This window comes from Cyrtonyx montezumae, unplaced genomic scaffold, assembly GCF_038088225.1.
Source record: "Cyrtonyx montezumae isolate F1298 unplaced genomic scaffold, pur_monq_1.0 scaffold_16, whole genome shotgun sequence".
NCBI classification, from domain to species: domain Eukaryota; kingdom Metazoa; phylum Chordata; class Aves; order Galliformes; family Odontophoridae; genus Cyrtonyx; species Cyrtonyx montezumae.
The window spans coordinates 11781125-11795351 of NW_027071892.1; the positions used below are offsets into that span (position 1 = coordinate 11781125).

The following is a 14227-nucleotide window of genomic DNA, read 5'->3' on the forward strand; positions in this document are numbered from 1 at the left end:
GGCTGGACTCAGTTTCTTTAAACCCCTGACAATTTCCTTGTGAGCAAACAACCGTGCTGCTAAACAGACTCAGGAAAAGGGTAGAAACAAAGAAAACAAAAGGGGAGCTGTACAAAAGGATGGGAAATAAACAAAAAGTCCTCTCTTCTTTTCAAAGGCTGTAGCTTCAAGCACACAAAGCAGCCGATAAATGCGCACAAGGCAATTCACAACCCTAACGCTTGAAAACCTGGTTAGCTTTATTTGGAGACACTTTGTTGCTTCTCCTAGATATGAAGGTGACGAATTGATAAAAGGCACCTGTGGACACCAAAACTCACCCAATCCATGTGACACGTCTTTGTACTAAGAAATAAAATCAAACAAACCCAACTACCATGTACTTTTTTACAGACCGGTAAGCAGCACTGCAGAGTCTGTGCAAGAAAGAATGCTCTACTTCTATTGACAGGGCAGGATAACTTTCATGATCAAAAACCTCATCAATTAGCAGACTCTCTCACTTGTCACTGCAATTAATTGAAAGATTCCTCTGGCTTGCTGGATTTTGTCCTTTGACTTCTGAAAACGAACAATTCAAACGGCACATGCAGTCCACAAGGGAGAATTAGAGCCACACCAAAAATAAACTGACCTTGCATCTGAATTCTTCCCACTTGTCTCACCCACTGCTGCCTACAGAGCTCTTTTGAGCCATCCGCTCTTTTAAAGGCCGCAGAGTTGGAATATTTAAAGATTGCAGCAGGCCCCATTTGAAAAAGAAGGGAAAGCAGGTCAACGATTCAGCATATGAGCTCCAGTAGTGAGCCTAGAGCAAACACAGTGACACATCTGAGCCTAAGTGAACCAGCCAGTGCTCCTAACGTGGGGAGAAGCAAGGAGGAGAGGAGAGAGGAGGCGTCTGCTTTTCACGTAAAAGTTTGTCCCTTCTGTTTTTAACTTCTTGACTCTGATGGCAGAGGGAAATTAAAAAGAAAAAAAAAAATAAAGGAGCCTGGGAAGTTTTATGCTTTCTCTTCGAATCACATCACAGAGTCTGTCATTGCATCCAGGGAATTCACCTCCTTGTTTGGAAATGGGGAGATGGGAAGAGGAGAGAGAAAGAAGGAGGGAAGAGAGGGCATGGGAGCTGCTTCCTGAAGCAGTGTTACAAAAAAGTGGTTAAAAAACCCCAACTATTCACAAGTGGTTAAAATCATCGCTTTTCAGAATTCCATTTCCCCCCACTTTGTTTTTTTTTTTTTTTTGTTTTGTTTTTTTTAAGCAAAGGTTCGGCTAGTTCCGCTCCGTGTTTTGAGAATTGATTGTCTTCGGGAAAAACAAACGAACAAACAAACAAACAAAAAAAAAAACCCAACAACCAACCAAACGAAAACCAAATCAGAACAAAACCAGATCAGCCTCATCCGTGTTCCCATCCGCTCTACCCTGATAGAGAAGCTCCCCACAGTTCGCCGCTCGGGTTGCGCACGGTCACTGCCACGGGTGACCCCGAGCACCGCCAGCACCACGGCCGGGCCCTTCCTCTCCCCCCCCCGGGTCAGACAAAGGAGGAGAAGCCTGTCACTGGAGTCCGGGAGCCGGGCGCGGGCTGTCCCGTTGGGGTGTACACCCCTCCTGAGCTCTGTGTTGTGATGACAGTCTGGAAATAGGGTTCTGTCTCGCTGGCGGAGCACTCCTCGTATCTGTAGGGCGTCGGGTGCTTCACGCCTTTCTGCTGCCGCTTCCACGAGTTGTAGTACGTGGGGTCGCTCATGTAATGGTTCACAAAGGAATGCTTTGGCAGCTCGTCTTCGTAATCCGAGTCGGTGGCCTGGAGGATCAGGGGGGGAAAAAAACCAGCCGTTAGCATCTAGGATTTAGCTCACTCCAACTGAAAGAAATTAGAGACGAGATTAATATCACCAGCTGACAAAAGCCATAATTTTAGGGTAGGATGGGTTGCAGTCCAAGTGTAAGGCATGCTGGCTGTAGGAGACTGCTGTGCACTGGTTGAGCCAGGCCTTGCTGCTAGTGGGAAATTCCCTGATGATCTCTTTCAATAAGGGAACCAGAGAATGGCCTGGGTTGAAAAGGACCTCGAAGATCACCTTGTTTCAACCGTGCTGCTGTGAGCTGGGTCACTACCCACTGGACCAGGCTGCCCAGAGCCGCATCCAGCCTGGCCTTGAATGCCTCCACAGATGGGACACCCACAACCTCTCTGGGCAACCTGTTTCAGTGCATCTCTGAGCGAGAGAAATCCCTTCTAATGGAGTGCAGAGCCCTGCTGCAAGGGCTACAGGCTGCTGCTTTGGCAGAAGTTGCAGGGAAGGGTGGAGACACTGTAGGGAAACCAACCATGCTATGATTTTATGATATAATCAAAGAGATTTTAGTTACAACAGTAACTGAGAATCTTCTGATGCAAGAACTGACAGAATACCCTTTGTGCACAGCAGCTAGCCATGCTGTTGTGTATGCTGGTCAGATCGTGATACCTGCACAGTGCTTGGAGTTTAGCTTGCAAGCCCCATTAAATATTGAAAATTAGTTATATCACTGGGAGGGAGTTAAGCAAAACCAAAATTTATTTCTGGCAAACAACTCTATTTTGTACTTCCCAGTTGATTATCAGTAGCATAACAACGCACACAACCTGCAGTAATGGAAGAAAACAGAAATGCAATGTTCGGAAAAGAACTGCCAGAAAGGAGGGGCTGCTTCCCTCACATGGCTCAGCCACAGGCCCGTGCTCAGAGAGGATCTGACCCCTGGAAACGTGTATAGAGGACAGCTGGCCACCTCAGAGCTGGTACCAGCACCTAGCTGCAGCTGAGGAGCTCTGCCTGGCTGTAACCAGAGCAGCTCTGTGCCCTAGAGCACTGCTGCTGGGACACAGCTGCAGGAAGCACAGAGGGCTCATCGATCTCCTCTGCACAGAGACCATGGCAAAGCTTTGCCCATAGCATCCAAGCACACATTTCCCTTCTGTTCCCGCTGACATTCCCACCCATAGCAGCCACATCCCATACAGCACACAAACATTTACTCACTCATTGCCATATCTCATGCCTACTCTCAAAATCTCTCATTCGAGCATGCAAAAGCTTTTATTCCTTTTTTTTTCCCCTCCTGATAGCCTGCATAGCCAACCCAAGAGGCAATTAAAAATCAAAGTGGTGGCTGCCTATGACATACAACACAGAGATGGGTAAGCACTACTCGCAACCACTGGTGGCTGCAATTAGTTTCAGAAGGCTGGTATCATTCTGATCTGACACCACACAGCAAACACATCTACCTTGATCCTGTCTGCCACACAACTAGTCACTCCTCCTCTAGAGTTCCCTTCTAATGGCCTCTGAAGAACAATCCTCAAATGCCTTGCGAACCATCATTTGAAAAGGGCACTGCATCCATCATCCCACTCCTTTGCTTGGATAGCTGCTTCAATACTATTTCGTGCCCGTTTTCCAGCACAGGGTATGATGGACAGGACTGAGACATCTTTTTTTCCCAGAGATTTCTGAAACTCTGAGCAAAGCAGTTTGCTAACAGCTTTGCAAAATCTCCCTTCTGTTAACCGCTCTTTGGATCTTCTCTATTGTTTTAAGACTGCAAAGCTCCGGGTGCCTCGATGCGTAATTAATATTACAACAAACCCCCACCAGCATTTAACAATTATTCCAGAAGGAACTCAGCAAATCTATCACCTGGAAAAACGTTCCTTTGCACCAGCTGCCAACCTCGGGAAGACAGCACCAGGCTCCCTCCAAAGGCCTTCCTGAACAGGTGGTTTTTGCAGCATGCCTGGAATATCCCCAGATCTGGAACACTTTGCAGCCAGGGGGTACAGAGAGCAGCTCGAGTCTTGGCACTGCTGCAGGAAACAGCCTGCCAGCACAGCCCTGTCTATTTTGTAAGGGGCTCAAACAAAAGTGCCTCTGCTGACGGTGGATGTGGCAGCGTGACAGAGAGAGGCTACAGCTCACGTCCTCACTTGCAGAGGCAAGCAACTTTTCCTGCAGCCCTGGTTTCCTCTGTTCCAATCAGGAGATAAGACGTGGTGCTTTGCACCAGCCTTCATGATGCTGCAGCTCTGTATGCTACTGTTAAGGCTTAAAGTGCCTGGGGAGCTGGAGGATTATATCATCATCCAGAAGAAAGGTCTCTGCACCCTGAGCAGAGGCCATGGCTCATTCACCAGTGAGCATCATGTAAAGACACAAACTCATAGATGCACTCCTCCCACCAAAGACACGATGCAGTCACAGCTCTTGCCATGTCTTCTGACTCCTTCCCCAGTGTGAAGTCAGATACGCTCTTCCAGCCCCAGAGAAACAAGCCTCTGCTGGAGAGATGGATCATGTCAGCTGAGTTGCAGTGCTATACACATAAGTAAAAATAAACATAAAAAATCGCTTCCAGTGATTCCTTCCTGGTCTTCCTGATGGCCCCACAGACACTGAGAAGAACCATAAAGGCAGTTAAAAGGCCAGCTGTATCCAGGAAAGGAACACATTACTTGATAGGTACAACGATAGTGATGCAGCCGCTTGATTTCTGTCCATTGCCAGGAGAAATATACTTATCCACAGAACTAATAAAGTTGCTGTACCTAAGCCAAGTCCTTTTGAATCTACCAGAAGTCAACATAATAAAGTGGAGAAATATTGGCAACACTTTTAGATAGGCTGCTGCCACTTGAAAGGGACTTGCCATGGACAGAAAGTGGGGTTTTCAAACTAGGCCACCTGCTGATAATCTGTCTGCTAATAAGTCCATTTTCCCAACGAGAAGGGACTTTCATGACACTTCTATAGCTGCAAAAGCCTCATCTAACTTCAGCCTTCCACTGCTGTTAGCACTGATGCTGGGAAGAATAACCTATTTGTTGGTCTTGATAGAATGTGTTTTCTCTGCATTTCGTTTAAAATAAGCAAAAAACAACTATTCTGCCCTTGTTTCCAAAGTATCTTCTAAGGTGTGCTCTGAACAAGCTACCCATATCTGCCCTTAGCAGCAAGGAATTCTCTAAGTTACCATCCCACATCCCTGTCTGCCCCAATGAAAGTCAAGGAGTAGAAAATTAAATGTTTTGCACGATAGTGTAGACAGTTTATATTAGAGGATTACTTTCTAGTGTTTTTAAACTACTGAGTAAATAGAAATGCTGCAGGGCTTTTTGCTTTGTTTTCAGTTTTCCCCACTCTGCATCGCCCTTCAGTGCGACAGTGGCTTTGTTTCCTTGGAAACCTCCATAGGCTGAAGTGTGATTGGTGTACGGTGACATTAGAGGCTGTCAACCAGAGTGTGGGGATGCCAATGAAACAATAAATACAGAAAATGAGAGGCTATTTAAGTATTATATCGATAGCACAAAATGCACAAATGCTGTTCAGAGGAAAAACAGCAATCAGAGTTGGTTAGCTGAGTCAATGGGAAATTTGAAAACGGTTCCAATTATTATTATTATTATTATTTTAAGTGACTGGATAAGAAGCAGCTTTCTGAGATTATTTCTAAAAACGTAGATGGGAACAGCTTCTCTTGGTTGACATGAAATGAGTACGTGTAAACAAGGCAAGGGAACCTGGTAGGCAGGTCAGATGCTAGATGTGGGAACCATACCCACTGAATATCTCATCTGCAGCCACTGCCCAACTTGACAAAATCACTTGAGAACATCACAAACAAGTTAAATCGTATTCCCCAATCAGTGTTTAGTTGAAAATTTATAGTATGTTCCTACAGAGCTGAGAAAGGGAAAGTCAGTTATGCTGCAGCAAGCAGCTTGGAAGACCAGAGCATCACCAGCATTCATCACAGACTGATACTGCACTGCATCTGTGAGAATATCACCTCCTGAAAACAGTTTTTAGGATACTGCGAAGACATATGAGCATAAACAACTACACAGCACCCTCCCCTGCTCTGCAGTAAAACTGCCCTTCCTGACCTGGCTTACATCACAGATGGATCGTCAAATTTACCTTCAATGGTGAGCACCAAATTTCTTCAGATCATCTGTCCAGAGCCTGGTCCACTTGACTCATTACCTAAAAGCCTATTATTATTAATCACTTAGAAATTACACTCTTAGCACTCTCTTGCTCCACACCTGCCAATTAAACTACTTTAACCTCATTAACGGTACTGGTGCTTGGTTTTCGTGACATGGAGTAAGTTAACCATTAGATTTATGAATATTGGAGTGCTGCTTGGTCTGCTAGACTTCCTCTTCATTCCTCTCTTGCTCTCCACGTCAGGAGGGAGCTCAGGGGAAGGCTCCCAGGCAGCTGTGTTGTAAATGCAGTCAGTCAACCTGAGAGTTTCTCACAGGTTTCTTCATGCTCAGTAAAGCCCATGAGACCTGAAGCCAGTGAGCTTCCTTCTTTCCCATAGAAAATCTTGACACTTCAGGCAACAGGGGTAAAACTAAGAAGCAATGAGATGACACGCGGGTTGAAAGCAAAAGCACTGTTTTTGGCCTTGCCTGCCCTTATGTGCAGAGCAGTAAGAGGAATTTGAGATCCACACAAATATGTATTAGTGGAGAATAGCATCAGGATCCCCTTTGCTGCAGAGGGCCAAACACGTGTAGAGCTCTTATATAAAAATGACATCTCCAACTCTTCATTTAATAGGAAACATCCTTGCCTGCTAAAAGCGATGGAGATTCTGAAATACTCAGAAAACAAACCTTGTCCGTTAAGATATCCTTTGAGAACAGAAACCAAGAGCAGAAAAGATGAACAGGAAAAGCTAATAGGTACAGGAATATTTGAATACAGAGAGGTCAAACATCTATACCCACCTCTGCCCCTGTGCCCTCATCTCCTGTCTGTACCAGCCAACATAAACAGCATTTTCAGGCTGATCAAAAGGCAGCATCTCCTCTTGCTACCTCTACCGGGAGCCTATTAACATTTCATGCCTAAAAGCACTCCCCACAAAAATAAGCAAGCATCAAAGACATTATACAGAAGGGCTGCACATCTAAGTCCCAAGGAAAAACAAGAGACACATTTTGTTCACATTCTCACATGCAGACACAGTCACAAAAACACCAGAATCTCAATCGAGACCTTCAGGCTCGACTGCAATACACAGTAAATAAATAATATTAATAATAGCCTGAGAAAAAGGAAAAAAAAAGACAACACTTTCTTTTGTGTCGTGCAAACAGTGCATATGGAGGGCAGTAATGACACCCTGCAAGGAGACTTTTGCGCATTACCAGGAAATACCACACGGGGCAATGAAATTAATGTCAGAAGGTGCCAGAGCTAAATTCATGATCATGCTCAGCAAACTGTTTTAATGACAGGTTTAATGCTGGGTTGTTACAGTGACATGACCAAAGCACTACGGCTTTAATCTGGAGGTAGCACTTGTGCATCGCACAGACAGCAGCTCTGGCTCTGCCAAGGAAGCTGCTGGCACGCCGGGTCGGCGATAGGGCAGCACAAAGCAGCAGGCTGTCCGTGGTAATTAACAGGAGGTGAGAGCTAGGTAGCCAGGAAAAGCAGCTGTAGCTGCAGGTGCAGAAAAGCTACAGATGAAAACTGTCATCTTCCTTCACTACTTGCTGCTCTTGATTTATTCTTGCTGGAAGGGTCAGGTTTGGAGTGGTTTGGCCCACTGCTCGCTTCTTGTGCTGTCAGCTCAGATTCATCAGGATCTCAGCTGACAACACGCAATTTGAGAGACAGATTTACCTGTCTGCATGTCCCTTGAAGTCTGCTTATTCACCCATGGCCACTGCTGGGCTTTTACAGACCATAACCACTTTATTTCTTCTTAAAGGAGATGTGAGACACAAGATAGAGGACTGCCAAATGCATAAAGCTGGCATACAATCACCTTCCTCAGAGAGCAGAGCCTGAAAGTGTCCCAAGCAGAAAGCTCCTGTAGCCTGGGGTGCTTGGAAACCTGAATGCTGGGCTCTCACAGCAATTGCTATGAGATCCCTGGCAGGTTCATTCATACTCATTCCCCACTTACTCCCACTGTAATGCAGACAGCAGTTCTCATTGCTGAAGAACATACTTCCAAATCACGGTGTTTGCTGCAGCTGTCTGAAAAAGGCACTGTGAAAACTTGTGATGCAAGCAGTACGATGAATAGGACGTTTTTAAAGCCATCAAGGCAAACAAATAATGGCAACAGCGCAGTGCAGGTGTGGGAATGGAATTTCAATGTCTTTGGTCCTGGGAATGAACGTGTGCAGTGACCAGGCAACACTCAGCAAGGCAAAGGCAAACTCTTACCTCCGACTCTGACATTTCCAAGGGCTTCTCGTTGAGGCCCAAGCCCTCGGTCAGCACGGCTCCGTTGTACTTGTTGCAGATATCCTCATCAGAGTAGTGCAGCCCACCTGGGCTTGGGCGAGGAGGAGACCTGGCAAACATAACAGGTGAGTGTATGGGATGTTAGTATTTCTCTGAAACAACACAATTAGAGACAATAAAACCACGCTTAGAAACCAGAATCACAGCCTAGAGCAGTGACTTGGGCTTTAGCATGAAGTCCTCCTTAGATCCACCACACAACAGTGTCTCCACGTTGTCTACTTGCTAGCTGTCTGACCCTAGATGCAAAGACATTTCCAGCAGTGTGGTGATCCTAGCTCCTTACCTGGTTCCATTTTTCTTTGAGAATGTGCTCTTGATGTTTAGGTGCCTGCTGTTGAGCTCCAGAGCAGTGAAGCCTCCATTATCCAAGGTGACTGACTCTTCCACGTTGGAGATGGTTTTACCTGGAGCCATGCAATGAGAGATCCAGATGAAACAAGGGCATTTTCCTCCCAGTTACAACTTTAAGAGAGGTTAAAATTGAGTTGCTAACTTTCCCTTCTTTATATTTTATGCCATTGTTACTGGAAAACAAGTACAAAGTAAAAGAAAGGAGTGTATCAGGAGTGCAGAGAAGCAGAAGGAGCAAAAAGAGGAGAGGGAAGGAGTCATAGATAAATACATTTCATTCAGTGATAAGTATCTAGAATAATGCAGGTGAACTGTGCTCCACATGTGCTCATATTTGTCTTTAAACTACAAACGGAATCCAGGTGAGTATTTCAGGTGGCCACCAAAGATGTCCTAAACCAGGTGACATGAACCCCATTTATGCTGACTGAAGCAAAGCAAAAGCAAAACTAGGAAAAGCAAGAAAAGAAGAAGAAAAAAGACAAAGCAAAACAAAGCAGGAAAGCAAGAGAAAGGGGTAGTAAATGGGAAAAAGATGTCAGGGCTGTAATGAGAATAAGATACAGGTGTGAAAAATCACCAGAGAATGTAAGGCAGGGAAAAGGACAGGGACTAGCAGAAAAGGGAAAATACAGCAAGGTATGTTTGTTCTTGTGATCAAATAGAGCTAGAGCTTATTCTCTTCCATGTTCTTTTTTGTAATCCCAAAGGTGTGAGCTCAGCTAATGTCCTGGGGAGAAAGACCAGTTGTGTATTGCCACTTTGCAGCAGACAGGTGCTTCATCCTCAGCTTCAATTTCAATGCTACATGAAGACTCAGTGTGAACACCAATACCTGACAGTACAGGTCAGACGTGTCTTTTCTTGTCTGTCCCCCAAACACAGAGCAAACTAAGAAGATGAGTGATTTCCTATGAGCTATGCATACAAATATGTAATAGTATTAACTTGGTAAAATGCCATGGTACTCATACATCTTGTATGCCATGGGACTAAAATCTGATTTTCTAACTCTTGTTAGAAGTGAATTACAAAGAAAGAAAAGATCTTCTCTTTGGGACTGAATTGCTAAATACTGCCTGGAAGACTCTTTCCAGACTCCTTCATTACATTAATCCCTTCAAACGAGTAGCACAAAGACTCCTCCACTCAATCTGACTCATTAACGGGTCTTTTTGGCACCTTCTAGCAGCAGAGCAATTTCTTGCTGGAGGTGGAGAAGGCTACCAGAGAAACACACAAATGAATAACTTTTTCATGTAAGGTGAAGAGAAGGTAAAAGCAATATTTGGTGCTCCAGAACCAGGTGCTTAAAAAGGGGACTTTCAACATTCCTAGTTACAGAGCAGGTAATCCTCTTTCCTTTCAGAAAGGAGTGGTAAAACTGTAACTAGAGGAAAAGTCACATCTTGATCCTCACAGTGCCTTGAAGTCCAGCAGACCCAGATAACCAAGGCACCTCCTAGCTCCTTGGGGCCAGCCCAGTAACTGCAGCTTGGTGTAGGGAATGAATTAACTCTATTTAATATAAAGGAGCTATGATGTAGTCCTCACACATACAGCCATTGGATATTTGCATCGGGTACAGACATGGAAAGCAGAACCTTCTCCACATCTATCAGGGAATGACAGCTAAGCTAAATGAAGTCTCGGCTCATTCATGTTTTGTGGTCTTCTGCCAAGCATTTGACCCAGACGTCTTGGCTTTTGTCACAGTCCCCGGGCCTTCCAGATGCCAAGCCCGTGGTTAACTTCCAAAATCTCACAGGCGCAGACACTCTTTGCCCAGCAAGGCCATGGGCAAAAGCCAGTTCTACCAAATCAAACAGTAAAACTATCCAACTCTCCTGCCAAACTAAATATCTATAGAGAGAGCCAGTGCTGATGAAATCAAGAATTCGAAGGGAAGATATTTCTAATTCCTGAAGATCTTGAGAGCGTGTGTACAGTGCAGAGCTGCTGTCTTACCTGTGCTGCAGTTCTTGTACTTCTTGCTCTGGCCATGCAGGATCAAAGCAAACACCACCAACAGGATCAGGATCAGGCTTGAGAGAGCCATCACCAGCAGAAACCACCACTCCTCATAGAAAGGGGCCTCTGTTTGTGCTGAAAACACAGAAGAGGAACAGCAACAACTCTTTATGCTCCTGTAGAATTTCCCCTTCTCCCCCACTCTGAGCTAGACCCCTAACGGTGCTCTGGAAAGAGGTGTTCAAAGGAGCTGCCTGAATTTTGTGTTATCTCAAGTCATTTCACTCCATTTGACCTCAACTGTAGGCATAAAAATGATATTAACTTTCCCTTTCTAGAGTTTTCTTGACCAGCCGTGGTTTGAAGCAGTATTAATGTTTTGGGTTTTTTTTTGCTGTGATATTTTCTTTGACAGCATCCTTCAGCTTTGACCAGAAGCACTACCACCAGAACACAAAGAGCAGCTGTATATTACTTCCACATAGTATACCCTAAAAGAAGTGGGTGATGCCAGGAGACCAACCCAAATCTTCACTGCTATTGAACCCAGACACTCTCATTCTTCTCACTGTCCTGGATCACAGATGTAAACTGAAGTCTGCTGTAAGCCTGATGATGTGGGCAATCTGTTCCAGATCACTGGGTATTCTGCAGCAGTGAAAAGCAGCCACTATCTTTATTTGTTAGGAGGCCAGCCCAGGCTAACAAAGTCCTAAAGGCAAACTGCACAAGGCACGCTGGGCTGAGCAGATTCAGTGCAATTTACACCTCCCTGTGCGAGCTGGAGTGGCCAGCATAAAATGCTGTATACTTTTACGGCTGGGAATCTCAACAGAAACCTCTTACTTTCATGCAGCAATTTGAGATGAATACTGAAGCATCAAAAGGAGGTGAATTAAACAGTTCTGTTCAAGTGGAGAACTTACAAACAAGAAGTTTATTTATAAAAAGCATCAGAAGGAGTTGCATGCCCAGCTTCAGGGGAATAATGTCTTCTGCGAATGGAAAGACTGACATGATCACTGACCCTTTACACTGTGCTATAGCCTCTGAAACCACAGATAGGGAAAATACTGACTCTTGGTGTTTGAAGTGGGCTGTCTATGCCCTTGTCCTGAAGGAGAAAAGCAAGGGTAGCACTCACACTGAAATCCATAGACAGCTCTCAGGCTAAGTGGTTAATTGTGTAAGGACAAATGCAGCGGTGATGGCGATAGCAGCATTTACTGCTCCTGCCTGCTGGGTAACCACTGAATGGTGTTTATGCTTTTCACTGGAGAAGCAAAGAGATAAAAGCCACTCCAGATGCTGGAGCACTGCCAGGTTCTCAGGACTCTCCAGAACTTTGAATCACAAATACATTTTATCAGGTTCTTTTATTCCTCGTCCGTCTTTGCTGACACAGCGAGGATAAAACCTGTTGCTCAAAAGCAACCTGGAGTACAGCCCTCTCTGCAAGGCTAAGAGGAGGCACAAGCAAGACATTTTCAAGGGCAAGCTCTCCCACTTCACAACAACCCATCAAACTAAAGCTGTCCAAGAATGTAAGCTGAGTGGAATTGAAAGTTTCCTTTCAAGGCACTGAAGGTTCCTTCAGGAAATCGGAGCGCTGCTTTGTTCAAAGGGACTCTGGAAGTGTGTTTAGGTCACAGCCTTGTTTACTGGGAATTATCACAACAGAGTGGGAAGGGTGGGAAGAGTCCACGAGTGCCACCACCAATCTGCTGTGATGAAGGGGACTGGGGGCATCACAGTGTGCTGGAATTGCCAGCACAGAGGATATAACGAGTAATTCTGGCAGGCTACATTTTGTCATTCTTGAGAGCTAAATATAAAATAACACAGAAAGTGGTTATCACAGAAAATTGGGAAAAGAGAAGGAAGCAGAGTACACAAAACAACAGACCTGGAGAGGAGGAGGGAGAAAAAGCAAACAAATTGTAGACTTTGTAAATTAGTCTTAAGGCAAGAAATCTTACATGTAAACACGCTCACTAACTTCCTGAGAAGGTTCTTTGCCAAGCTTAAAAATGACACAAACTCGTGTTTCCCTTTGAGAGTAAAGCATACTGAACTAACAAGCCTTGATTCTCAACATTACTCTCATTTTGCCCTGAAATGAGCAAAAACAAGCTGGCCTCAGTGTTTCATAGTAACACGAGAAACCGGTTTTTGTTTTGGTTTTATTTTTTCCTTCTTCCTCCACTCCCAATAAGAAAATCTGTTGGAAAGCATCTCACACAAACGCGATTACCTGATACTGCCACAGAGGGAACACTTGGTTCTCCATAGCCAAATTCATTGACAGCCACCACCCGAAATTCGTAGGTCACACCCTGTTTGAGTTTGTCCAGGCTGACAGTGTAGGAGGTAGCGCTGCGAGGAATGTCCTTCACAAACATGTCCCACAGCCCTTCATCTGAGAAAGCAGCGAGGAGAGGAACGGCATTAGCTGTGTGACTTGGCACTTCCTTTTGATTGTGAAAAATAATTGTCCTTAATTGCGTGCTTCCACCACAGGCAGTGGACATGCTTACCTGAAGGCTGCTCAGCGATATACACAAATGTCAGTATGCACTGCGAGACCCCATCTGTAAAAGGATTTACTCGTGATGGGGGTGTCATAACAGCCCAGCTGGGAGACATGGCTGTTAAAAGCTGCAGCAGCACCTGTGGTGACCTAAGCTGGCTAGAGCAGCTGCCAGCCATCTGGGTCCCTCCTGCCTGGGTAAGGTCACTGCATCTGCATGCCTGTTACCTGACAGAGCAAGCAGGCCCAGAGCGACCTGCTACATTAATGAGTCCTAATTGCACGGGTTTTGTCTGCTTTTTACTTTGCAAAACTGCCTTTGCTATCCAAGTGTGCAGGCTGAGTTTTGAAAACAAATGCCAGGTTTGGGTTTTGGCAGGAAGCACTGTGGCCTTGCACAAACTGGTGCTACTGGAATGCTGCATGGTTCCCAGCATCAATGGAGATGTGCCCTTCACATGGGCTGGACTGCAGCGTGGCACGGCCCATGGAGCAAGGCAGCAGGCACTGCACTTCTGTGCCATATATTTTGAAGCAGGAACGAGGTTTTGTTTGTATTACAAAGCTTTCAAAGTTTCGGGAAACACGATGCCTTCTGCATGACTGATGAGAGCATTCTGGTAGGGTAATCTCAGCTCTCTGCAGCCACGCTGACGTTCATCCTGATGCGCATCCCGACTAGGCACCGTTCCAGTCCCCGATCCATACCCGTAACCTTACTTTCACTTGACTTCAATGGAAAGAACTTTCAACTAGATGGATGCTGTTACCAGTAAGAACAATACCAACTGTAATTAAAGATGCCAGTCAATAATTTTGAGTGCAGGAATCAAACATTAATCTAACTAGACTGCATATCAGCAACAATTGGTGCCCAGCACTTCCACTGACGAAGTTACGGTCTACGCACGGTGCCAAACTCTCAGCTAGCCTCAGCCAGCACAGCTCTTAAGGATCTGACCTGATCAGGCCTCTACTTTTAGGTATCAAAGCTGTTCAAGCAATGTCTATTTTTCTCTGCATGTCCCACAGCAAC

General features: G+C 45.3%; 1 protein-coding gene across 2 annotated transcripts in view; it reads right to left on the bottom strand.

Moving 5' to 3' along the window:
• Positions 1–1535: 1535 nt before the first annotated feature.
• The window catches only part of SDK1 (sidekick cell adhesion molecule 1), a 352886-nt gene continuing 340194 nt past the window's right edge, over positions 1536–14227 (bottom strand). For both annotated transcript variants that reach the window (XM_065732888.1, XM_065732887.1), the window contains 5 exons: positions 12916–13080; positions 10659–10796; positions 8623–8743; positions 8256–8385; positions 1536–1813 (listed from right to left, as the gene is read on the bottom strand). In XM_065732888.1, the coding sequence (XP_065588960.1) occupies positions 1541–1813; positions 8256–8385; positions 8623–8743; positions 10659–10796; positions 12916–13080 (827 nt within the window). In that variant the 3' untranslated portion in view covers positions 1536–1540. The remainder of the gene's footprint in view (positions 1814–8255; positions 8386–8622; positions 8744–10658; positions 10797–12915; positions 13081–14227) is intronic.